Here is a 25638-nt window from a genome sequence, read left to right on the forward strand (position 1 = left end):
AGAAAAGGCTGTAGACAGATGGGACAGGTAGATGATTAATGGATTCAGAAAGGACAGTGTGGGAAAGGGTCAGAGAGCACCAGGAGTAGGCCTAGATGTGGGAAATCTTCTGATGGCCTCTGTTTTCTCTCTGAAATGGAAGAGTTCGGTTCACTAGGTATCTTTGAGCCTTTTGTAAGCCAGATAAGACTAAGGGAGACAGAGCTGGAGCGTGGTGGGTGCTTAAGAGCTGGGGAATCTGGAATATCCAAAGAGGGACAGAAGGGGGAAAGGCTGGGAAAGGCTTTGCGGGGATGGGGGGACCACAGTTCAGAGGCTCAAGGAGAGTGGGGGTCCAGACACAAGGCATACAGCTTGAGGAACAGAGCCTCCCACTGAATGACGGCAGGAGGGTAAACTTCCTCCAGAGAGCACCACGGTGACCGTGTTTTCACTCCAAGCCGTTACCTTATGACTTACTCGGCTGTTTCATGAGAGCAGACTGCAGTCACAAGGGTCCCACAGCTTTCCTCTGTGTGCTCAGCCATGTGGGTTCCCTTGCCTTCCTATGACTTGTATATGCATGTATGTATGTGTTAGTAGCTCAGTCATGTCTGACTCTGTGCAACCCTATGGACTATAGTCTGCCAGGCTTCTCTGTTCATGTAATTCTCCAGATAAGAATACTAGAGTGGTTGAAGCCATTCCTTTCTCCAGGGGATCTTCCCAACCCAGAGATCAAACTCTGGTCTCCCGCATTACAGGCAGATTCTTTACCACCTGAGCCACCAGAGAAGCCCTCCTATGACCTGGGCGCCTTCTATTCTGTTAGGAGAGTCAACTCAACGTCTGGTTTCTTCTAGCTCTGTTTCTAACTTGATATCTTGTCTGAAATCTCTGCTTTCCAGACTTTCCAAAGAGGAATTGAGCTTTGAACCAGGAGTTTAACATGAGTGTTATAGAATATAACTCACTGTCTTTAGATTCCCTTGTATCTACATATCTAGATGGTGTTCTCTTAATATTCTGGCCCAAGTCATTCTATTCCTGGGAATGCCTCCAAAAAGGTTATTCCTGCACATCACCCACCCCTATAATGAGAAAGAAAAAGGTATATACTTGAAAATGCTCATGGGAAACAGTAACCATAATGCAGAAATAATGGAAGTCAACCTAATGGGCAGCAGGGCAGCAGTTTGATGGAAAATCCATGCAGTTATCTAAATGGTAGTTATGAAGACAATCTGTGTGACATGGGGATTGCTTATATCCTGAATAAAAAGAACAGAATGTGACCTCAGAACTTCATTATGATTACAGTAATATATTTGAAAGGAAAAAAAAAAAAACAAAGGAAAGGCTTGCTTTTTATGTTGATGGGATTGCAGGTGAAATTCATATCTTAATTTCCATTTCAATGTTATAACATTTTTCAATTATAAGTTCCCTCCATAAACAGCAGGAACGTTGGACAAACTAACAGAAACACAGAGACAGGAAGTCCGTTTTGCCCCATTCTCCCACCCTGGCAACAAAAAAGAGCTGTGTCATGTTAACATTTGATGTGGATTCTTTCACAAATTCCAAACTTTAAACCTTATTATTAAATAACAGCCATCAGTTTCCATCTAACATGTTGACAATCCCCCAAGTATGTTGGATTAAAATTTTTCTTTTAATAAAGAGATTTGAAATTCCATTCTAGTTGCCAGCCAGGTCTTTCAACTTCTTAAAAAAAAAAAAAAAAAAAAAGACCCACACCAGCTCCTCTCATCCCTTTGGCAACTATTCTATTTCCACATTGTCCCAGATTCTCTCCAAAAGCTCTTTCAATTCAGCTTCGATTACCACCAACCCCAGAAACAGCTTCTATTAAGGTCACCAGTGACTGCCTGACTCAAAGGACAAATTCTGGTTCCCAACCAGAAACTCCCAACACACTTAAAACTGCCAACCTGCTTCTTCATCTACTTTGGCCCTGTGGTCTCTGGCTGGACTGACCTCTCCCCTCCTTCCTTCCCTCCTCACAGATGCTGCACTAACGCCCTCCCATCAGAACCACTGGTTTCCACCAAAAAACCCCAGACCTGCTAACCAGGCTCTGCCCCTACATCCTCCCCAGAGCGAGACATATCCACCCAACACACACGTGTCCAGCAGCTACATGGTGCATTCTCCACAGCAGCAGAAACCCCCAAAGGAGGTGAAAATTAGTTCTTCAGGGCAAGCAAAAACCCCTACTCCTTCAAAAAGTGTATATTATATGGTATACAGTACACATACAAATATAATACAGAAACCAATACATAGTATATCTGTGGTATTAAAATTTCATGAGTGGAGGGCGATTAGGAGAAATGTCTAAAAAGACTCCTGGGGTGAGAAGCAATAGTGAAAAAAAAATGTTGGGAAATACTGTTCTGCCAGCATCCTTAGATGCCAGGAAGACAGCAGTGGATAAGATAGACCAAGGCACTTGTCCTCATGTTATGGAGGAAATAAACAAACAAGTAAAAATATACAATTTATCAGATGGTGATAATTGCTGTGGAGAAAAATAAAAGCAAGGAAAGGGGTTGGTAGTGCGGGGGTGGGGGACTGGGCAGGAGGTTGCAACTTTAAGATTCATGTTGATGTATGGCAGGAACCAACACGATATTGTAAGGTAATTATTCTTCAATTAAACATAAATAATTTTTTAGAAAAGAAGGTCTCCCTGAGAAAGTGACATCTAAGTAAAGACATGGAGCTGAAGGAACAGGCTGTGAGGATATCTAGGGGATATACAGGCAGAAGGAACAGTACAAGCAAAGACCCGGAGGTGGAAGTGTTTCTGGCACATTTGAAGTACAGGAATGAGACCAGTGGCTGGAGCACACCAAGCAAGGAAACAGGCAGCAGATGAAGTCAGAGGTTTGACAAGAAGTCCAACCTTGTGTGTGGGTGATCTAGGGCCATTGTAATGACTTGGCTTATACTCAGCAAGATGAGAATCCACCAGAAGGGCTTAAGTGGGGAACTGAAATAACCCAATTCACTTTTGAAAGATCCCACTGGCCATCGGGTTGAGAGCAGAGTGCGGGATGGAGGGGTGGTGGCAGGGAGACCGGTTAGGAAGCCCTTGCAGTCCTCCAAGTGAGAGATACTGGTGGCTTAGACCAGGAGGAGCAGTGGAGACAGGGAGACATAGTCTGACTCTGAAGGCAGAACCAGCAGGTTTTCCTGATGGGTTCACACAAAGTGTGAGAGTAACAGAGGAATTGAGGATGAGGCCAAGGAAGAATGGGACTGCCAGCAACCGAAATGAAGAACGCTAAAGGAAGCAAGAGTGAGAAGAGGAGATTCTGAGTTCACTTTGGGACACACTGACATGCCTACTCAATATCCCATGTTCAGTAGGTAATTGGAGGACATACAAGTTGGGGATTCAAGAAGAAGTCATGCCGGAAACATCTGTTTGAGAGTATTTCTGGTCAAAGCTATGATACTGTATAGAGCACTGAGGAAGAGAGTGAAGAGGGAGAGAAGAGGTCAAAGAAATGAGTTGTCCTCTGGTTGACTCAGGAGATGAAGATGAGCCAACAAAGTAGATCAAGATGGTGGCCAGGGAGGTAACAAACCCAGGAGACGGCAATGTCTGGAAGCCAAGAGAAGAAAGTGTTTCCAGGAGCAGGGGAATGAGCCACTGTGCCAAATGTAGACTGGGTAAGATGGGGAGAAAGATGGACCCTTGGGTTTGACAGCTTGAAGCTCTTGGCTGTCCTGGGAAATGTATTAATAGTATTAGTGCAGTGGGTTCAAGAGAGAAGGTAGAAAGAAGACAACGACGCTGAGAATGTAGGCAACTCCCTGAGAGCTTTTGCTGTAAGAGAAACAGAGAAAGCGGGTAAGAGCTGGAGGAGGACTTGAGTGAGATTTTTTTTTTAAGATGAGAAAAATGAGAGCATGTTTGTATGCTGGTGGGACTTATCCAACAGACGGGGAAACTGATACTCTGGCAGAGAGAGGAGACCAGTATCTTTGAGGTGGTGGGAGGGATGGATGGTAGGGAAATTGGCCTAAGACAGGGGTGCACTGTAGCAGACCTCTCCTGAGCACTGATCACACACTAGGTTCTCCTTCCACGATGTCATTAAATCCTCACAGATGTCAGCGAAAGATGGGATTAGTCTTATTATTATTATTGTTTTTAATTGGCCGTGCAGCTTGCGGGATCCTAGTTCCCCGACCAGGGATCAAATAAAGGTCCCCACAGTGGAAATGCCGAGTCCTAACCACTGGACCATCATGGGATCCCCTTAGTCTTATTTTTTTCAAAGAAATCAAGGTTTAGGGAGTTCAGAGAGTTAGAAAAGAAGCTGAAACTGAATTTCTTTTGTCTAATTTCAAATGCCTAGTCCATTCCCAGGCTGCCCCATGGAGACCCTTATTTTAGAGAGAAAGAAGGATCCATTAACCTGCTCACAGTCCCAGAGTGGACCCGAACCTGAGTGCCTGACTCCTGGCCCAGTGCTCCTTTTCTCATCTCTAACCAAGCTCTTCCTTCCTCCATGCCAAACAGTCACCTTTGCCGAGGCTATCACTCACACCTGGAAGGCAGCATTCACTTTACACCCTGTTCCTCCTGCTTTTCTTTGTTTTTGGTGAGCTTTACTGTCATTGTTATTCAGTTGCTCAGTGGTGTCTGACTTTGCAACCCCATGGATTGCAGCATGCCAGGCTTGCCTGTCCTTCACCATCTCCTGGAGTTTGCTCAAACTCATGTCCACTGAGTCAGTGATGTTATCTAACCATCTCAGGTATAACTACATACTGTACATTTCATCCTTTTTAGGTGTACAGGTCTATGAATTCTGAGAGGCATAGAGGCATGTTAATACCAGCACAATCAAGATATAGAACATTTTCATTACCCCCCAAGTTTCCCTTATGCCCCTTTGTGGTCAGTCTCCTCCCCACCCCTAACCCTGGGTAACCAATGATCCTTATCGTTTCTGTCCTTATCATTTTGCTTTTTCCAGAATGTCATCTATATGGAATCACACAATATGCAGCCTTTCGAATTCACTTACTTTCAGTTAGTATAACACATTTCAGATCCACCCTTGCTATCATGCACACCAATAGTCCATGCCTTTGTATTACTATGGAGAAATAAGTGGCAACCCCCTCCAGTATTCTTGCCTGGAAAATCCCATGGACAGGATCCTGGCAGGCTGCAGTCCATGGGGTCGCTTATTTTACGGACAGGCCACAGTTTGTCCATTCACCAGTTGATGGATATTAAAATGTTTCCAGTTTTTAACAAATATAAATAAAGCCATTGTAAACATTTAGGAATAGGATTGCTGGGTCATATGTTAAGTCTATGGTCAGCTTTTAAAGTCTTGAAACACTAGGTATTCATATGTAAAAAAATTTAACCTTGGCCATACACAAAAATAACTTAAAATGGATCGTAGACTTAACTGCAAACCTAAAACTAAAAAATTTCTAGAAGGAAAACATAGGGGAAATTATTTGTGACCTTGCAGATCTAACATCTAAAACATGATATATAAAAGAAAAAAAATGATAAATTGGAATTCTTTAAAATAAGGACTGCTCTTCAAAAGACACTGATAAAAGAATGAAAAGACAAACCACAGACTCAGAGAAAATATTTGTGAATTACTTATCTGATAAATGCCTTGTATCCAGCACACAGAAAGAATTCTTGAAACTCAATAATAACAGTAATAAACAATTCAGTAAAAAATGCACACACAAAAGATATGAACAGACACTTCAACAACAAAAAAAAGATATATAGAAGGCAAATAACTCACAAAAGGATGCTCAACATCATCAGTCATTTGGCAAATACTAATTAAAGCTACAAGATAAACTACACTTCTATTAAATGACTACAATTTAAAAAAACCTGCCAAGTGTCCCCAAGAAAGGAGAACAACTGGGACTCTCATGCATGGTGGGTAGGGAAGTGAAATGGTACAGCGACTGTGGAAAACACTTGGCAGTTTCTTATAAAGTCACACATTCAGGAGCTTTGTATGGGGGATGTGTTGACTACAAAGGGGAAACCGGAAGTTTGGGGAAATGTGGAATAGTTCTGATAATTGATTGCGGTGGTGGTTACATGATTGCAAGCATTTGTCAAAATGCACAAAATTACATTAAAAAGAATTTTTTACTGTATTAATTTTATTTAATCTTGACAATAGAGGGCAAAGTAAAAGTAAAGGCAGTGAGGCCACTGTGTGACTTTATACAACTTACTTCTCTATGCCTTCTTTTTTTTTAAATCTATACACTGAGCATATAATAGTACTTTCTTTATATTGTATTAAGTATGCTGATTTATGCGATATACCTAAAGCATGTGGCACACAGCAAATGCCATATAATTATTTGACTGTTATTTTTATTCGTATTTTTATTACTCACATATTTCTCTTTGAAGAAGTCTGGTGAAAAAAGGAAGGGTACTTAGGGGTTTGGATGGTTGAAGGATGAGGAGACCTAGACACACGGAGTCATAGACAGATGGAGGAAATCAGTGATAAGGGAATGAAAGAGAGGGAGAGTAATGCTGAACCCACAGACCAAGCCTGTGCTATTAATATGGCATCGGCTGCCCGTTTTCATAAATAACTCCCTTTCACTTGTCAACAGCTAATCAAGTAATTTCTCGAGGCCAGAAGTGACTTGCTGGATTAATGACAGCCCCTCCGGAGATCAACATGTTCAAATCCTTCTTCTGTGTTGTAATCCTACACCTCAAAGAACGGAAAGAGGAACAAATCTACCTCCTGGACACAAAATATCCACTATCATTAAAGTGACAACTTCCAATTTTTATTTGAATGGTCTGCTCTCATCTTCAGCAAAGGAAAAGTCAGATTAGTGTTGGTTGGAAAATGGAGAGTTGTTATCAGAGCTCTGATTGGTCATTATAGACCTCAGGGAATTTTTATCAAACAAAGAAACTTGATAAGATGTAAGCATAATAAGCAGGGATTTGTGCCCTCCTGGGTAACTTTCTCACAACTGTAGGAATTTTAAGAGACTTCGTAAGAATTAACATGCTCCACGTGATATTGACTTTAGCTTCTGGCTTTTCTTTCCAGGAGGCAAATCAGTACAATTTCTTCTGCCTTTGTTTCGATTTGGTAATAACCCTCCATTTTCAAACAGGTTTCACCTACCTGCCCCGTCAGACATGAAGAGGTTGCTACTTATTCTACAAGTGCAGAGATAGAAGCAACCAAGGTTTTTGATAACTGCTGGTCAAAACCAAAGCAACAGCTGACCAAGTATAAGAATAGCAGGTCAGATTGATTAAGATGTCTCAGAAGTTGGAATTTTGGGAGGGCAAGTGATCACAGACCAGCTGGTTCACTCTGTGCCCTCAGAACACAGGGCAGCATGGACCAGTACAATCACTAACAACCCAGGCTCAGCATTTCAACACCCCGTGTGCCTCCATCTTCCAAACAAAGCAGAGGCATTTTCTTATTTTATTTTTATCTATCTATCCAGCCATCCAATTTCTAATTAATAAGAACTTTTCAAAACACAATCACAACACCTTTAACATAACCAACAACATCAATAACAGTTGTGTAGTATCTAAAACTCAGTCCACTGTCAATTTTCCTTGGTTATTTCAAAAATGTCTTTTACAAAGTTTTGTTCAAATCGCAAACAATACCCACACATTGCATTTGGTTAGTGTATCTCCTAAAGTCTCTTTTAATCTAGAGCAGTCATGGGAACTTTTTGTCTTCATTTATCCTTTTGTGTTGTTTTTAATATTTATGTATTTATTGAATAGATAATGCGTGCAGAGTGGTAAATTTTTTTTTTCCAAACGGAACTAAAAGGAATATCATGGGGACTTTGCAGGTGGTTCAGTGGTAAAGAATCCACCTGCCAATTCAGGAGACATGGGTCTGATCCCTGAACTGGGAAGACCCCACATGCCATGGAGAAACTGAGCTGGTGTGACACACTACTGAGCTTGTGCTCTAGAGCCTGGGAACCACAACCACTGAGCTCGTGTGCCACAACTACTGAAGCTTGGTGCCCTACCACCCATGCGCCCCAACAAGAGAAGCCACTGCAAGGAGAAGCCCACACACCGCAACTAGAGAGTAGCCCCCACTCTCCGCAACTAGAGAAAAGCCCACACAGCAACAAAGACCCATCCCAGCCGAAAATAAATAAGTAAATAAAAATTATGTTTTTAAAAGGTACGTAATGAAAAATCTCTCAGTCTCCTGGCCCAGAAGCAATGCTACCAGTTTCACGTGTAATCTTTTAGAAATAGTCTCTGCCTAGACAAGCATGCCTGTCCCCAAGGCTCTAGCCTGGTGAATAAGAGTGGACATGAGTTCAAGTCTCTGCAACTCACTAAATAAAAACCTTGGGCACATTACATCTGAGTCCCAGATGTTTCCTCTGGGAAAGAGAGGAAACTATTTGCTAGAGGAAAAAAACTAATAATGGTACCTATACCATGGCATCGTTGAATTAAATCAGATATGTGAAATACTTATTACTTGTTTCTATATACATCCTCCTTTGGCTTTTCCCCAAATGACAGAATCAGGCACTTTCTCCTTCGGTGTGTTTTTTTCATCACACATCACATTTTAATGATAAGTCCATACCTGTTCTTAAAGATTCGCTTCATTGTTTGAAATCATTGACTTACATTCCATTGTATGGATGCCATACTGATAGACATGCAAATAATTTCCCACCTTTTGTTTTTACAAAAAAAAAAAATGCTGCCATGATATGTACACCTATGGCTGATTCATGTTGATGTTTGAAAGAAAACAACAAAATTCTGTAAAGCAATTATCCTTCAATTAAAAATTAATAAATTTAAAAAATGCTGCCATGAATATCCTTATGACATTCTATTGAATTCATGCACAAAGCATCCATAGGATAAACTCCTGGAAGTAAAGTGCTGAGCGAAGGATACATGTATTTTAATTCTTTACAGTCATGTAAAGCCCCAAAGGAAGCCATATCAATTTATACTCCTAAGAAAAGTACAGAAAGGACTCCATTTCCCTACGTCTTAACTAACACAGTCTATCGCTATATGTTTTCATCTTTGTAAATATGATTTGTGGAAAATGGTATCTCACAGATTTAATGTGCATTTCTCTTATTATGGGGCTTCCCTGGTGGCTCAGAGGTTAAAGCGTCTGCCTGGAATTTGGGAGACCCGAGTTTGATCCCTGGGTCGGGAAGATCCCCTGGAGAAGGAAATGGCAACCCACTCCAGTACTCTTGCCTGGAGTAAGAGGAGGGAGGAGCCATGGAGGGAGGAGCCTGGTAGGCTACAGTTCATGGGATTGCAAAGAGTCGGACACGACTGAGCGACTTCACTTTCTTTCATTTTCTCTTATTATGGGGTTTCCCAGGTGGCTCAGATGGTAAAGAATCTGCCTGTGATACAGAAGACCCAGGTTTGATCCCTTGATTAGGAAAATACTCTGGAGAAGGGAACCCACTCCAGTGTTCTTGCCTGGGAAATCCCGTGAATAGAGGAGCCTGGCGGGCTTAATAGTCAATGGGGTTGCAAAGAGTCAGACATGACTAAGCAACTAACACTTTCACTTTTTTCCCCTCTTATTATGAGATTGTAAAGGAAACATTGTGTAAGTAAACCTCAGTTCAAATGACCTGCCCAGGACTCCTGAGTGAGGACTCAGAGAATACCAGCGAGGGTACAATTTTAGACTCATAGAAAGTTGCAATGACGGTGCAGAGAGTACTATCATTTCCGGTATCCTTCACTTATTTTCCCCAGATACATTAATTTTTATTGATACGCTGAGGGGTTGGTTCACAGTGACTGAATTTCCAAAATGATATTTAAAAACATGAACTTTTTTTGTTTAGAGTGACAAATGAACATGAGCATCTTTAAGTATAAGTACGCTCTCCTTTTTGTGTGTCTGCTTTTCAGTTACAGAGCAATTACTTAAATGTCATGGTAAAGCAATGTTTACGGGTTAGTCTATTCTTGGGGTTTTACATTATGGCATTTCAGAATTTGCTTCATTTTACCTAAAAGGCAGTAGTAGTGTTAAGTCACTCAGTCTTGTCTGACTGTGACCCTATGGACTGTAGCCCTCCAGGCTTCTCTGTTCATGGAATTTTCCAGGCAAGAATACTAGAGTGGGTTGCTATTTCCTTCTTCAGGGAGTCTTTACAACCCAGGGATCGAACCCGAGTCTCCTGCATTGCAGGCAGATTCTTTACCACCTGAACAACCAAGGAAGCCCATAAATAGAAGGTAGATTTTTATGCTTAAAAAAATGACCTTGTCTGTACTCGTGAAGAGGATGCTCCCTCTCTGATAGCACTAAGCATGTTTCATGCATGTCCGTATGTTGTGAGTTATATCTTACAAGTGGTGAAGGGTTTGTTCTGAACCAATGCACCTCCTTCTCCTGGTCGCTTTCGGACACATGATCAGGAGCACAGCACTGTGGCCACAGGACCTGTATTTGCACAGCTGACCACTTCCTCCTTGAGACATTTTCTTCCCTTGGCTTCCCTGCTGTTCAATCTGTGAATTTGCTCCTAACTCATAAACTCTCTTCCTCTCCTGAGTCCATCTTTCCTCTAACTATAGCTTCTCCACAAGTGATAGCCATTCCCCTGGCTTTAATGACCAGGGCCAGGACTAGGGTGAGGCCATGAAGACACCTTGGTCATAGAAGTTAATGAGACATCTACCCTGGGTTCGTGCAAGTACAGGGTTGGCCCCAGAGTGTCACTATCTCCTTAAGCTTTCCTTTTTGCTCTAGACACCTTGCTTTCCTCACCCTAGTTTCACCTCCTTCAATATCTCTGCCTGCTTCCTAGACCTCCAGATACATACAACCTATTTGTTGTCTCTACTTAGGATAGCTTAAATGCAACTCAAACTTCAAATATTTAAAATAGAACTCTTGCATCACTGCTCACCCCAATGGCCAAACCTGCTCCTTCTACTGGTCTATTCCACTTAATAGCATCACAGTTTATTCAGTTACTACAGGAGTTATCCTCAATTTCTACTTTCATCAAGTCTATCTTCTGTCTCCAAAATACAATACAAATCTGACAACCTCTCACGGTCTTTGCCACTTATGCCTTGGGCCAGGCCTCCATCTCTTATCATCGCCCCAAATCCATCCTCATGGATCCCAGCTTCCACATGTACCCTTCCCCCTTCTTTCCCCCACTTAGACTCATGACTCTGCAAGGCAGAGCAATCTTCTTTTTTAGGAAGATTTGTTTTTTTCAGTTTTGGCTGTGCTGGGTCTTGCTTGCTGCAGGTGGGCTTTTCTCTAATTGCAGCAAGCAGGGGCTATTCTCTAGTTGCACTGCTCGGGCTTCTCATTGCAGTGGCTTCTCATGTTGCAGAGCATGGGCTCTGGGTGCACGGGCTTCATTACTTGTGGCTCCCAGGCTCTAGAGCTCAGACTCAGTCGTTGAGGCACACGAGCTTATTTGCTCCGCAGCATGTGGGGTCTCCCCATGCCAGGGATTGAACTGGTGTCCCCTGTATTGCAGTGGACCACCAGGGAAGCCCCAGAGCTATTGTTTTACATCCTGGAGTAGATTATGTCATTCTCCTACTTAAAACTCTCCAGTGGCTTCCAAATGAATTTAGCATAAGGGCAGACCATCCCCCGCCCCTTACCATGGTCAACAGACCAGGAGCTAGCAGGTGTAACAATTTGATCCCAGCCTAGCAACCCCACTTCTGCCTCAACCTCATTCACCAGGAATCTGCACTGGCTCCCTTCCGCTTCAGCTGTGTTCCTTTCCCCTGGATTGCTCTTCCCCAGATCTCTGTATAGCCACCTCCCTCTCAACATTCAGGTGTCAGCTCTGGTGTCACTTTCCTGACCACCCCCATCCACTTATCCATCACTCAAAATCCCATCACCCTCTTTTATATCTCCATAGCATTATCACTATCTGAAAGTGTCTTGTTCCCAGTGCAATAGCTGCTCAAAGCTCAGGGGCTTAAAACAAAAATGTACCAGTTCAGCTGGGACAGCTCTTGATTGGGTCTCTCTCTGCTGCAGTTGAACAGCAGCTGAGGCTGGAGTCACCTGGAGGCTTTTCTGGGCTGGATGTGTAGGATTCTTTCCTCCTGTGTCTGGTGCCCTGGTGCTCCTCTGGGTGGTCTCTTTTCCCAGCAGAGAACTGGACTTCCTGCACGGCAGCTCAAGCCTCCAAACGGAAAGAAGTGGAAATGACTGGTCCTCTTATAGACCAGGCCTGAAAGTGGCATGATGTGCTTCTGGGTGTGTGCCAAGTCGCTTTAGTTGTGTCTGACTGTTTGCAACCCCAGGGACTGTAGCCCACCAGGCTCTTCTGTCCATGGAATTCTCCAGGCGAGAATACTGGAGTGGGTGCCATTTCCTTCTACAGGAAATCTTCCTGACCTAGAGACTGAACCCACGTCTCTTATGTCTCCCGCGTTGGCAGGCGGGTTCTTTACCATTAATGCCACCTGGGAAGCTCTGCCATATTCAAATGGTCATAGAGCAGTCCCCCAGGTTCAAGGGGACTGAGGAATAAATTCTACCTCTTATAGGGGAAGTAACATATATGTAAAAAGAGGCAAGGAATTGATGGGGGCCTTCTTTGGCAATAAACTATCACATTCATTTATTTATCTGTTATTTATCTATCAACTCCCATTAGGTTATAAACTCCACAAGACAACAGGGACCTTGTTTTATTTTATGGCTCTATTAGCACCTAGAACAATGTTTGGCACACAGTAGGTGTTCAATAAATCAAGTTTGTGGACTAGACTAAACTTATCCAGATTGGTTTTGCCTGGTTTGCTGATGCTAAGCAAGCTGATGCCTTACCAGATAAGAGAAATGCTACATTTATGAAGTATTTCATTTCCTCTGCAAACAAGAAAAACTTGCCCTGAACACAAAATCTAGAAATAGATTTGGCATGTTTTCTAAATGGAAAATATTTCTTGTATCACTAGAAATTATTTTCCCACAGTTTGTGCTACATCAAAATATTGAAGTCAACTGAAAATACCTCATTCTTTAATCTTGGTGTGGACTAGATTTTTTTTTTTTTTTTGTAGCAAAGGAAGTATAAAAATCTCCTGATGGTTTAACTCTCCCAGTTCTGAAAATGTCATTACGAGTTAAGATAGATTGAAAAAAAAAAAAAAGGCTACGGAGAAATGTCTTTAAAAGTTTGGTCATCAAAATGTATAGGTTTTGGTTATAAGACTAGCACTTGTTCACTTAAGTAATTATATATGACCAAGGGCAAAAAAAATCCCTCAAATTTTCCCCACTGCTAGCTTTTACTGGTGAGTTCTATAAAGTAATACCATGTTTAAACCTTTTTGTAAATCCCTTGTAAATGAGTAAGTGAGAATGTATTCATCTGAAGGATTTTAGGGACTGTTGAAGTGAAAAAAGAGGGATTTAATCTTTTAAATTACACTTGCAAATGACCACTGATGAAATTTTTCCCAATCTTTGTTTTGTCTTCAGTTTTCCCAGATTTGCTCAAAGCTATCCCAGTCAGTATTCACGTCAATGTCATTCTCTTCTCCACAATCCTTATCGTTTTAACCCTGGTGGGGACAGCCTTCTTCATGTACAATGCTTTTGGCAAGCCCTTTGAAACTCTGCATGGTCCACTGGGGTTGTATCTCTTGAGCTTCATTTCAGGTGAGTACAAAATTCTACCTCTGAAGACAAATGGGCTTGTCAGTGTACAAAAGATACACCTACCCACATGTAAAACGACAGTACATATATATGGACATTCACTGTGGCAGTATTTATGAGAGCAAAAGGCGGAGAAACATATAATTATCCAACAAGAGGGGAGCCAACAAATTCCTGACGGTAGTCTATCCAACTAGCTGGCATTAAATTGTTTTGAAGAAGATGTAATCGAAAGAACAAATGCTCATATCAAAAAGTGGAAAAGCTGTATATAAGATTTTATAAAGATAAACTTAATTTGATTTCCTATATAAATATAGGGAATGTATACATATATATAGACTCTCCATATATATAGCCCCGCCCCCCACATATGTGTATGTATATATATATAGAGAGAGAGAGACAGTCTATTCTGTTGGTGGTAATCTCTGAGCAGTAAAATTATGAGTGGTTTTCATTTTTCTCATACTTTTTAATTTCCAAATGTTTGGTAATATGCATGTATCTATTCATAATCAGAAAAATAAATACAAGGCATCAAAAAAGAGTAAAGAGCCAGTGTACCCCCACACATGAGTGGCCATATTCAGGCCTACAGGGACTTTGTGTAGCCTACGGAGGTGTATCTGAACAAGTAAAACTCTAAACCCAGAAATTAGTTCATCAATAAACATCCTACTCAATAACCAAGGCTGATGGGAAACAATATAAAACCCAGTTCATGCCACAGGATGTTTCCAATATATTTACAAGGAAGAGAAAGATACAGATGAGAAAATCAAAGGAGTCTAGCTCATATGCACCGCTGTTCTATGGGAGGTCTCTGATTTCACTCCACTCCAAACTCGCAGAGACTCAGTGTTTGTCCTGTCCCCAGGAAGCGAGTAATTTTATTAGTGATTTCACAGAGAGACAAGACAGAATACAGCTCACACTAGCAAACGCTGTATTGAAGATCCATATTAGACTCTTTCCTTCTCCTCTGCAGCTTTCCCTTTGGCTGCCAGCTCCCCATCCCAGCCTCCAGCCCCCAGGCCCCTTCTCTCTCTTGACACCACTCCCTTCTCCTTGCACAATTCAACTCTGTTCACCAACTTGCACAGCTCCTTCTCTATCAAACAAACCCGTGCAGTTAACAGATGCTCACTCATCTTAGAAAGCAGTATACCAGCCTCTCTCCATGATAACCTGAGCACAGTTTGTTACTGCCCTGGGCTCTTGGGCTTCTTAATCAATGGAGATTGCTCAGAGGCCAGAGGAGGCATCCAGGCAAGGCTTTATGGGGACTTGTGCTGAAGCATGAGGGAGTAAAGAAAAGTAACAGGTGTCGTTGCTTGCTCCCTGAGTTTACGGGGAGCTGGTTTCTTAAATGGGATGAGGATTGCGGGTGGGGAGGCAGATCTGTGGGTCAGGCTGGAGAGGTGGCCTAAGTGCTCTTCCCACCTCCTCAGGGTGCTGTGTGCAGGGGTCAAGAGGAGTACCCTGCTTTTGTTCCCTGAAACTCAGAAGTGGCAGCTGAGCGTTGGCCTTTTTTGTATTTTACTGTTCATAATTTGCCCCAACTGCCCATGCATGCACTGATTTTTAGTCCCTTAGAGTTTCTTCACATCCTGTCTCTCAAAGAGAGATTTGTCCAGGTGTTAACACTCTAGTAAAATGTCCTAGGTCTCAGCCTGTCTCAACTTCTTGGGGTCTTACCCCCTTTCAACATGCGTGCGTGTATGTTGCTCAGTCAAGAACACTAGAGTGGGTTGCCAGGGGAATCTTCCCAATCCAGGGATCGAACTCAGGTCCCTTGCACCACAGGCATTCTTTACCACTGAGCCATCTGGGAAGCCCTTTACCCCCTCTACATCTTGCTAATCAAATTATTTACCCAACTGAAGTAGTTCTCTCTCTAGTGAGGGTTCTGCTAAGATAGTTTCCATAGTTTTCACAAGTAAACAATACAGTTTCAATCGTGCAGCAATGATTACCCTATGACAGCAGTGTCTAAGTCCTTCCCATCTTTGGTACTCTCACAAAAGCCTCCAGCATGGGGCTCTGCACACAGCAAACGATTCAGTACATATTCACTGACTTGGCAAAAGCAAGTCCAGAAAGAGATGTGAAGCTGGGCACGTAAACAGCACAGGTCAGAGAAATCAGAACTCGAATGGGACAGAATTAGCAGAGGAGGCCCATAGAGGTGGTGGGACAGGCTCCAGAGAGATAGGATAGAACAGTTTAAAGGGAGGCCAAGGCCTTTGCAATCAGGGCTGAGGAGCAAGAACACAGGTACAAGGTGCAGACAGACAGACAAAGACAGTGATTCAATCCCAAGGGAAGGCCAGGCTAAAAGTGGGTGTTGGGGTTACTTCACTCCCACCCCACACAGCAAACCAAACTGGCAGATCTGGATGGTGTGCTATTTTAGTGGAACTCCTTGCATCAGCCAAGGGCCAACTAGACCACAGGATACATACTAACTTATCAGAGGGAACATAATGTTCCGCAGTGGTTCTTCAAGTGGAGGCCCCAGACCAGCACCATCTGCATCACCTGGGAACTTGATAGAAAAGCAAATTCTCTGACTTCACCCTAGACCTCCTGAATCAGACACTCTGGAGTAGAGCCCAGCAATCTGTGTTTTAGCAAGCCCTCCAGGTGACTCACAGCTTCCCAGGTGGCACAGTGGTAAAGAATCTGCCCGCCACTGCAGGAGACTCAAAAGACTGGGTTTGATCCCTGAGTCGGGAAGATCCCCTGGATGTAGAGATGGCAACCTGCGCCAGTATTCTTGCCATGGACAGAGGAGCCTGGTGGGCCACAGTCCATGGAGTCCCAAAGAGTTGGACGCGACTAAGCATGCACACCAGGTGACTCTGCTGAAAGCTCAGGTTTGAGAACCAGGGCTATAGGGAGTTGATTATGCAGACATTGGAGGACTGAAAAAAGGAGACCCAGAGGTAAGTCAGAGATGGCAATGTCAGATAGCAGTGGCCATCCCTACGGCTTAGAGAACCCAGGGAAGAGTTTAGGGTTACCAGAACCTTGAGGCTGGAGGAGAGGCACAAGGGCACTGGGTCTCAGCCCTCTGAGGAGGTGGCACTGTCCCTTGAGGAGATGTCACTCTCACGCGACACCAGGGGGCAGCTCTGGGAGTGTGGCAGGAGCTTGGGAACTCCCCAGTTGCTGCCTGGCACAGCGCTAGCCCACAGCAAGACCAGCCAGACCTCTCTTTCCTGCTTGTTCCTCTCCCTGTGGGCAGAACAGGAGGCAGCCAACAAGGCAGAACCCGAGTGTGGGGAGTCTGGACCCAGCATCACAGGGTAGAGGAAAGAAGAGTTGGTCTGATGCCGAGACACAGCAGCTTATTAAGTGGCACAGCTATCTCACACTCCGGCTTCTGAATGAAAACTGAGAACAGCCCATTTGGAAGACAAATTATTTGACAGTTCTAATGGACGACCGAACTAACGGTATTTGAAAAGCAGGATGACTCAGAAGGATGCAGAATTTAATCCAAGTCCCAGTTCTTATCTCGGCTTTTGGCCAAGTCCAATCCAAAGAAAGCCTGAGCACAGAAATATATGCGGGAACACAGGCCCTGTGCTTATACTGTATCGGATTTATCCTTGAACTTATTGCAAAAGCAGGTGCTCAATGAAGTTTTGTGGATGAGAGAAGGAAGAGGGGGAGAAAGGAATGAACCAGCTACAGACCGGCCTCTGGCAGAGGATAAACGCCCTGTGTTGCCAGATTATCTGTTTTCTTAAAGTCCCAAATTCTTGTTTTTCAATGGGATTTATCTATTTATTTACATTTTGGCCCAACCATTAGCATGTGGGATCTTAGTTCCCAGAAGAAGGATCAAAGCCATGCCCCCTGCATTGGAAATGCAGTCTTATTAATCATTGGGCCACCAGGGAAGTCCCCAATTTCTTATTTTGAAATGCCAAAATTTTCAACAATTTTTAAAAAACTGTGCATGACAACAAAACATGTGTGACGTCAGATGGACTGACACTTTGTGACCTCTAGAGGTAACAGGCCATTCTTGAATCACAGACTAACTACTCCATTCTGTTTGGTCTACCTATAGTACCCGGAAGTCCCTGGAGGTTTGGAAAAGTTTCTCTAAAGCTATAACAGTCACAGCGACTCCCAGGTTTAACCCCTACTTGTGGAAAGATGGGGATTTCACAGCCCTTAATCACAGACACTCAGAATGTGAGCCACTGGAACATACACTCAGAGGCTGGAGCTTGTACTGGGGGAGGAGTCCCTTAGTGCCCTAGGGTGCAGGGGTTGGGGTGGGGCAGTGGGGGTCACACGTCACTAGAGACTCCTCCCCCGGGGCAGCTCCCTTCTGCTGAGTGGCCTCCCCTGTTTCTCTGCCCAGGTGGCCTCCCTCACAGCCAGCAGAGAAAAACTCCTTCCTCCCTTTTTTTCTTCTCCTCTAGCTCACCCTGGCTTCCCCAGGATTCCCCCTTCCCTGTGCTATGTCATGCCAGGGCTCTTTCTTCAGCTGTCCACCTCCCTGCTGGGTGGAAACCTCAGACTTGGCATCCTGAGGTGTGAAGGCAGGAGAAGGGGAGGGAAAAGAGCTCTTTCTGCTTGTCTGTCTGGGACCTTGCACGCTGCCTGGAGTAACAATGCTGTGAGCATCTCCTAGTGTGTCCTGATGTGCTGCATGCCAGACCCTCTGGGGAGAGAAGGAAAGGGAGCCAAGTTCTGGATGAGGCCAACAATGGTGCAGTCACCACAGCTCGCTTGTCTTTAGGGTCCAGAATCCTGGTGCCATCCTGGACCAGAAGTGCCTCCCACTTCTCATGGCCTCCAGTCCAGCTCACGATCCTCAGTCTCCTATTATCATTCTCTCATGAAACCACCCAAGTCAGTTAATTTGGTTTTTCTCATCTTGTCAATTATAGCCTAGATCTGAGATATAACACTAGATTTCTTAGTGGTCTCCCATGGTGCATTTTGGGGCTTCCCAGGAAGGGCCAGTGGTAAAGAACCAACCTGCCAATGCAGGAGATGGAAGAGACACAGGTTAGATCCCTGGGTTGGGAAGATTCCCTGGAGGAGGGCATGGCAACCCACTCCAGTATGTTTGCCTGGAGACTCTTATGGACAGAAGAGCTTGGCAGGCTACAGGCCATAGGGTCACAAAGGGCTGGACATGACTGAAGCAATTTAACACACATGCATAGTGCATTTTTGACAGTGATTCTCTTCTGGGACGGTGTATTAGAATCACCAGAAGAAAGTTCTAAATATACTGGGACTTCCCTGGTGGTCCAGTGGTTAAGACTCCACCTTCCAATAACGGGGATGCAGGTTCAATCACTGGTTGGCGACTAAGAACGCACATGCCTCAGGGCTAACAAGAGAAGCCCATATCCTGCAACTACGGAACCTGTGCACCCATGCTCTGCAACAAGAGGAGCCCACGCATGGCAATGAGAAGCCCTTTCACCACAACTAGAGAAAGTCTGCATGCCACAATGAAGACTCAGAGCAGCCAAAAAAAAAGTTCTAAATATAAGGATGCTGGATCCAACACCACACTAATTAAATTGGAATCTCTGGTGATGGAGGCTGGGCACTGGTCTTTTTAAAGGTTCCTAAAGCAGAAACATTACTTTACAATAAAGGTCCATCTAGCCAAAGCTATGGTTTTTCCGGTAGTCATGTATGGATGTGAGAATTGGACTATAAAGAAAGCTGAGCACTGAAGAATTGACGGTTTTGAACTGTGGTGTTGGCGAAGACTCTTGAGAGTCCCCTGGCCTGCAAGGAGATTAAACCAGTCAATCGTAGAAGAAATCAGTCCTGAATACTGTGATGCTGAAGCTGAAACTCCAATACTTTGGCCACCTGATGCAAAGAACTGATTCATTGGAAAAGACCCTGATGCTGGGAAAGATTGAGGGCAGGAGGAGAAGGGGACGACAGAAGATGAGATGGTTGGATGGCATTACTGACTCGATGGACATGAGCTTGAGTGGACAGGGAAGCCTGGCGTACTGCAGTCCATGGGGTTGCAAAGAGTTGGACATGACTGAATGACTGAACTGAACTGAACAGGGGATTCTAATGTGTGACCAGTGTAAGAACCACTGATACAGGTGCCTATGTTTCATTTATTCAACAAACCCTGACTGGTAGCCGCCATGAACCAGCCATTATGAGTGGATGCTGGTGTTACCACAATTCACAGGCATACTGTCCTGCCCTCATGGAGCCAACCATCTAGTGGGAGGTTCAACAGAAGTGTACACAGGGAATTAAAGGTCACAATAATCACAAAAACGGTGATAAACAGACTGCCATGATGGAGAATGAAGGGGAGGGGAGATCAAGTCTTAATACGGTGGTTGGTGAAGGCTTCTCCAGGTAGCTGAGTTCTAAAGATACAAAGCTGAGAACCCTCAGAGAATTTCCCAAGGAGAGGAGAAAACACACAAGAGGAGATGCTAGGGAAAGAGGCCAACTTGCTGTAGGCACTGAAAGAAAGCCCATGCGACTAGAGGGTAGGCAGTGAGGGGAAAATGGCCAAAAAAAAGAAAGAAAGAAAGAAAGAAATTAGAGAGATCAGCTAACATCAGTTAATGTCAGACCTCAAAAGCCACTGTAAGTCTTTTAGAATTGATTCTAATTGCACAGAGAAGCTTTTTTGAAAGGCCTTAAGAAGCTGTCTGATAGCTGATTTACCTTTTAAGAAATGTCTGGTGAAAGGGTAGGCTATTGCATCGGAGATAGAGAGAGATGAATGGATTCTAAAAACATTTTGAAAGTAGATCCAAAATGTTTTGCAGGCAGCTTAAGCAATTAGTAGACAGTGGTGGCATTAACCAAGATGAATAAGTTGGGGGTGGAACAGGCTTAGAGTTCAGGGCAAAAAAGTGGTGGGGAGAGGAGCTTAGCATTAGAAATCAAGAATTCTATTTAGGGCCCATCAAGTTTGAGATCTTATGAGATGTTCAAGAGGACATGTCGAGTAGATAGTCAGGTATATGAGTCTGGAACTTAGAGAAGAGGTCTAGACAAAAAACATAAATTTAGGAGTTGTCAGGATATACATATTATTCAAAGCAATGAAAATGGATGAGATCATCTAGAAAGAGAATGTAGATACAGAAAAATTGGCCTAGGGCCAATCCCATCAGTTGGTTCTGGGGTTGAGAAGGAGGAGGAGCTAGGAAAGGATACTGACCAGGCCTCTCTGGAGATGAAGAAGGAAAATCAGGAGATGTGGTATCCTGGAGGCTACAAGATGGGAAAGTTTCAAGTGTACAGGTCAACAACAGAAAACCAACTCATAGTTACCAAAGGGGGAAGGTGTAGGGGGAGGGATAAATTAGGAGTGGCGATTAATAGATACTAACTATATATAAAATAAATAAACTATATTTAATAAATATAATACTATATATATATATATAACCATATATAAAATAGATAAACAGCAAGGTCCTGCTGTATAGTACACGGAACTATAGTCAAAATCCTGTAATAAATCATAATGGAGAAGAATATGAAAAAGACTATATACAAATATATATACGTAACTGAATTACTTTGCTGTACACTAGGAACTAGCACTGGTTCAGACAGTAAAGAATCGGCCTGCAGTGTGGGAGACCTGGGTTTGACCCTTGGGTTAGGAAGATTCCCTGGAGGAGAACGTGGCAACCCACTCCGGTATTCTTGCCTGGAGAATCCCCATGGACAAAGGAGCCTGGCGGGCTACAGTTCATGGGTCACAAAGAGTTGGACACAACTGAGTGACTAAGCACAGACAGGAACTAACACAACATTGTAAATCAACTATACTTTAATTAAAAGTTAAAAAAAAAAAAAAAAAAACCAGTACAGGTCACCAGTGAGCTTTGTGAAAAGGAGGCCACCCACAAGAGTCAATGAGAGGGAGGCGAGTGTGGCCAGGGAAGGCAGAATGGGGAAAACAAGGTGAAAAAAACCTTCCTTCAAGGTTCATAATATAGTAGGAGAGAGATAAATGTACTCAAATAAAGGAGGTAGAGAAATAGAGGGAACCCAAACAGAAGGAGTGGATCTTGGAAGCAACTAGACCCGTAGCTTCACACCAGAGAATTGACTATATAAGTGTATGCCTTTTCTACATTCCATTCAAGAAATTTCCCAATTGATGATAGAGAGTCTAACTCCCATGTGCATGTAAGAAAGCAGGTTACATGGAAGACTTGCCAAGGACCCATGGTAGAATATTCTAGGCAGTTCAGTGAATATTCTCTGAGGATGCTATAAAATGCATTGATTCATGCCTTTTAGAGGTGATGAAAACCATCAAAATGTGGACTTACTGCAAATTGTACTTATTGTATCTTCTCTTATATGCAGCATCATGTTTGAGTTACACCAATCAAGGCAAACAATGAAAATACCGCTTTTCTTTAAAAAGGGGACGCTCCTAATATGGGAGTAATTAATTAGGATAATTGTAACCATGGCATGGGACATTAATAAGCACAGTCAATATAAAATATGAAGACAGGAAAATAAAGAACAGTACAGAAATAGAAAGATGCTTATGTCATAGATCAGTTTCAGGATTCATAATATCCTGGCCTCTCTAACAAGCCTGTGTATGCATATGTGTGTGTGTTTGTGTGTGTGTGTGCGCCAGCTAAGTCGCTCAGTTGTATCTGACTCTTTGTGACCCTGTGGACTGTAGCCTGTCAGGCTCCTCTGTTCATGGAATTTTCCAGGCAAGAATACTGGAGTGGGTTGCCATTTACCACTCTGAGGGATCTTCCTGACTCAGGGATTGAACCCAAATCTCCTTCAACTCCTGCATTAGCAGGCAGATTATTTACCACTAGTGCCACATGGGAAGCCCTGTAATAAGTCTAGGGCATATTATTCTGCAACTGTTAGTTGAAAAACCAACTGCAACTTATTTCCACATCAATCCTTATGGAGGAGCTGTTGTTCAGGGTCTGAGAAAGAAATCAAGGATGTCCAGGCATCAAAGCTACAGAGCCTGAGGAGGATAGGATTGGTTGTAAGAAAAGTCAGCAACAAAAATATTCCACGAGTTTCTCAGCATATACTTTGGAAGGAGACCACAGGAGGGAGAGAAGTAATATTAGCCAGCCTGTCATGGCAATGGGCAAGGAGTTTTGTCTAGATGTGCAGGGTACCATCTGAAGGGCCAGAATCATAGTGAGGGGACTGCATTCTAGGTCATTCATGGTAAGGATGCAGTAGAAGGGCTGTTTAGATCACTTAGCTCAGGGCCTGGCTGTGTGTGATCTCCTGCAAGGAGACCCTCAATCTTGTCCTAACACAATTGCAAAAAGACTCCTGTCTGTTCAGAATGGTTACTTACGTCTTCCCTCTGTTTCATTTATTTTTAAGTTTTTTATTTTGGCTGCACTGGGCTCTTCATTGCAGTTCAGAGGTGGTTGTGGCATATGGACTTAGCTGTCCCACAGCATGTGAGATCTTAGTTCCCCAACTAGGGATCAAGCCCGTGTCCACTGCATTGGAAGGCAGATTCTTAACCACTGGACCACCAGGAAAGTCCCACCCTCTTTTTAATTTAGAGTCAAAACCTAAGTCCTTTCTACAACTTTCAAAGCAGTACTTGCTCTGCCCACCACAAAAACCGCACACGTGCCTCATGTCTTACTCCTCTCTGCCTGGTTCTCTTCTAAAACCACCTGGTTCCTTTGCATTCACTGTTCCTCCTGTTTGAAATGCTCCTCCCCTCAAATACCTGTCATCTAACTGCCTGACATCATCAAGAGGCACTGAAATGTCATCTTCTCTCTGGGACCTCCCCTGGCCATCTCTCTTCCCTGCTTTATTTTATTCTCTTTAGTACACATCACACTCTGATAAACTATAGAATGGACTTACTTATTTTGTTATTGCCTCTCTCTCCATTCTCACCATCACTAAGATACATATCCCATCAAGATAGGAATTTTCATCTGCTTTTGCGGGAGTCGGGATACTATGATATAGAAGATAGCATCTTATTTATTTTTGGCCATGCCATGTGGCATGTGGGATCTTCGTTCTGTGACCGAGGACCAAACCCATGTCCCCTGCATTGGAAATGCAGAGTCTTAACCACTGGACCACCAGGGAAGTTGCTCATCTGCTTTTTCAGTGCTGTATCCCCAGTACCTAGAATAGTTCAGTAAGCATCCAGTATTTGTTGAATAAATGAATAAAACAGAATAAGCTCTGAACATTTTCTAGTAACAAATGACCATCTCCTTTTCTGAAAATCAATTTAGATTAGACAAACATGGTGTTTTAAGACCATTTCTTCTTTGCATGAATCATTCTCACTCACGTGACATTTCTAAAACTTAAGTTAGATATGGGCTCTGCAACTCTCTATGACAGAAGACATATATTACAGAAGAAGGGGGAAAGCTGAACCTAACTGGTATTATGAGTGCTGAAGAACTGATGCTTTTGAACTGTGGAGCTGGGGAAGACTCTTGAGACTCTCTTGGACTGCAAGGAGATCAAACCAGTCAATCCTAAAGGAAATCAACTCTGAATATTCATTGGAAGGACTGATGCTGAGGCTGAAGCCCCAATACTTTGGCCACCTATTGTGAAGAGCCATTGGAAAAGACCCTGATGCTGGGAAAGATTGAAGGCAGAAGGAGAAGGGGGTGACAGAGGATGATATAGTTGCATGGCATCACCGACTCAATGGATGTGAGTTTGAGCAAACTTGGGGAGATAGTGAAGGACAGAGAAGCCTAGTGGGCTTCAGTCCACTGGGTCACAAAGAGTTGGACAAGACTGAGCAACAGAACAGCAACTGGTATTATAACTTCATCCACACCTGCTATTTAGAAACACGTGACCAAATGGCTCTCATGATAACCTCAATCTATTCTTAGGGATTAGCTTGCCTTACTAGTCTAGATGGTAGCCACTGGTGTCTAAAGTAGTCTGGAACTGGAGCAGTTTCCTTTTGGGGAAGAAATCATGGCCAGAGATCTCACCAATAAAACTGATTTTCTAATGAAATTACATAATTTCACAGAAAATTAGCACTTACACCTGAAAAGCTGTGGTTTTCCTACCACCGTGTATCATCTCTGAAGTCTCCTTAAAGAAGGAAATTTTCAATTTATCATGCTGTGGAGGAAAGGGAATGCCTCTAAGAGTTGCCATCGCAGGTACAGAAAACTTTTCTCCCTTCCCTTCCAGGTTCTTTGCCTGGTCTCATAATTAAATTGATAAAGGCAGATTAACAAGAGAAGACCAAATTTAATTTCGTACTAGAGCTCATAAAATATGAGACTCGAAGAACTGACCCAAGCAGGCAGCTTTTACATCTTTCAGACAAAGAAACAATAATTTGTGAAAAATTAGTAAGACAAAGTGGCTGGGGCTTGGGGTAGTAAATTGGTGAAGAACTTACAAGTTTTGTTTAGACAGGCATCTTGGCCCTGAATTCTCTATCTCTGGTGATAAGGATGTCCTCCACCCTCCAGGTGCAGAGAGGGTGCCCTTCAAGTGGGCAATTTATTTCCTGATTTCAGGGAGACAGAGGAGGGTCAGAGTATCCTTCTTGTACTAGCTGTTTCTTATGTAACTTAAATTCAAAATAATCAATATGTTGAAGTGGGATAATTTAGGGTGGCAAATCCTGACCCCAGTTATCTCTAAAAGAGTTTAAAGATGACGTGTTAGCTCTTTGGAAATCTTGGCCATTGTTTTAAATGAATTGAAATTCTAATTTACTATTTCCCAAATGCAATCTTAGTGATAATAGAATGCTTCAGAGTTGGGGTTTTGTTTTATTTTTTCACCTTTGAGGGAACATTTCCACCAGACTCCATGGATCCTGTCAGGATGTTCCCACCCATGAGACCATAGTCAACCTTAGGGGTCACCA

At 43.2% G+C, this 25638-nt stretch overlaps 1 protein-coding gene across 1 annotated transcript in view; it reads left to right on the forward strand.

The window, feature by feature from the left end:
• The window catches only part of CLRN1 (clarin 1), a 43854-nt gene that overhangs the window by 12762 nt on the left and 5454 nt on the right, over nt 1-25638 (forward strand). Inside the window, exon 2 of the mRNA XM_061418894.1 lies at nt 13548-13727. Coding sequence (XP_061274878.1) covers nt 13548-13727 — 180 coding nt within the window. The remainder of the gene's footprint in view (nt 1-13547; nt 13728-25638) is intronic.

The sequence above is a fragment of the Bos javanicus genome, chromosome 1 (genome assembly GCF_032452875.1).
Source record: "Bos javanicus breed banteng chromosome 1, ARS-OSU_banteng_1.0, whole genome shotgun sequence".
Classification (NCBI taxonomy): domain Eukaryota; kingdom Metazoa; phylum Chordata; class Mammalia; order Artiodactyla; family Bovidae; genus Bos; species Bos javanicus.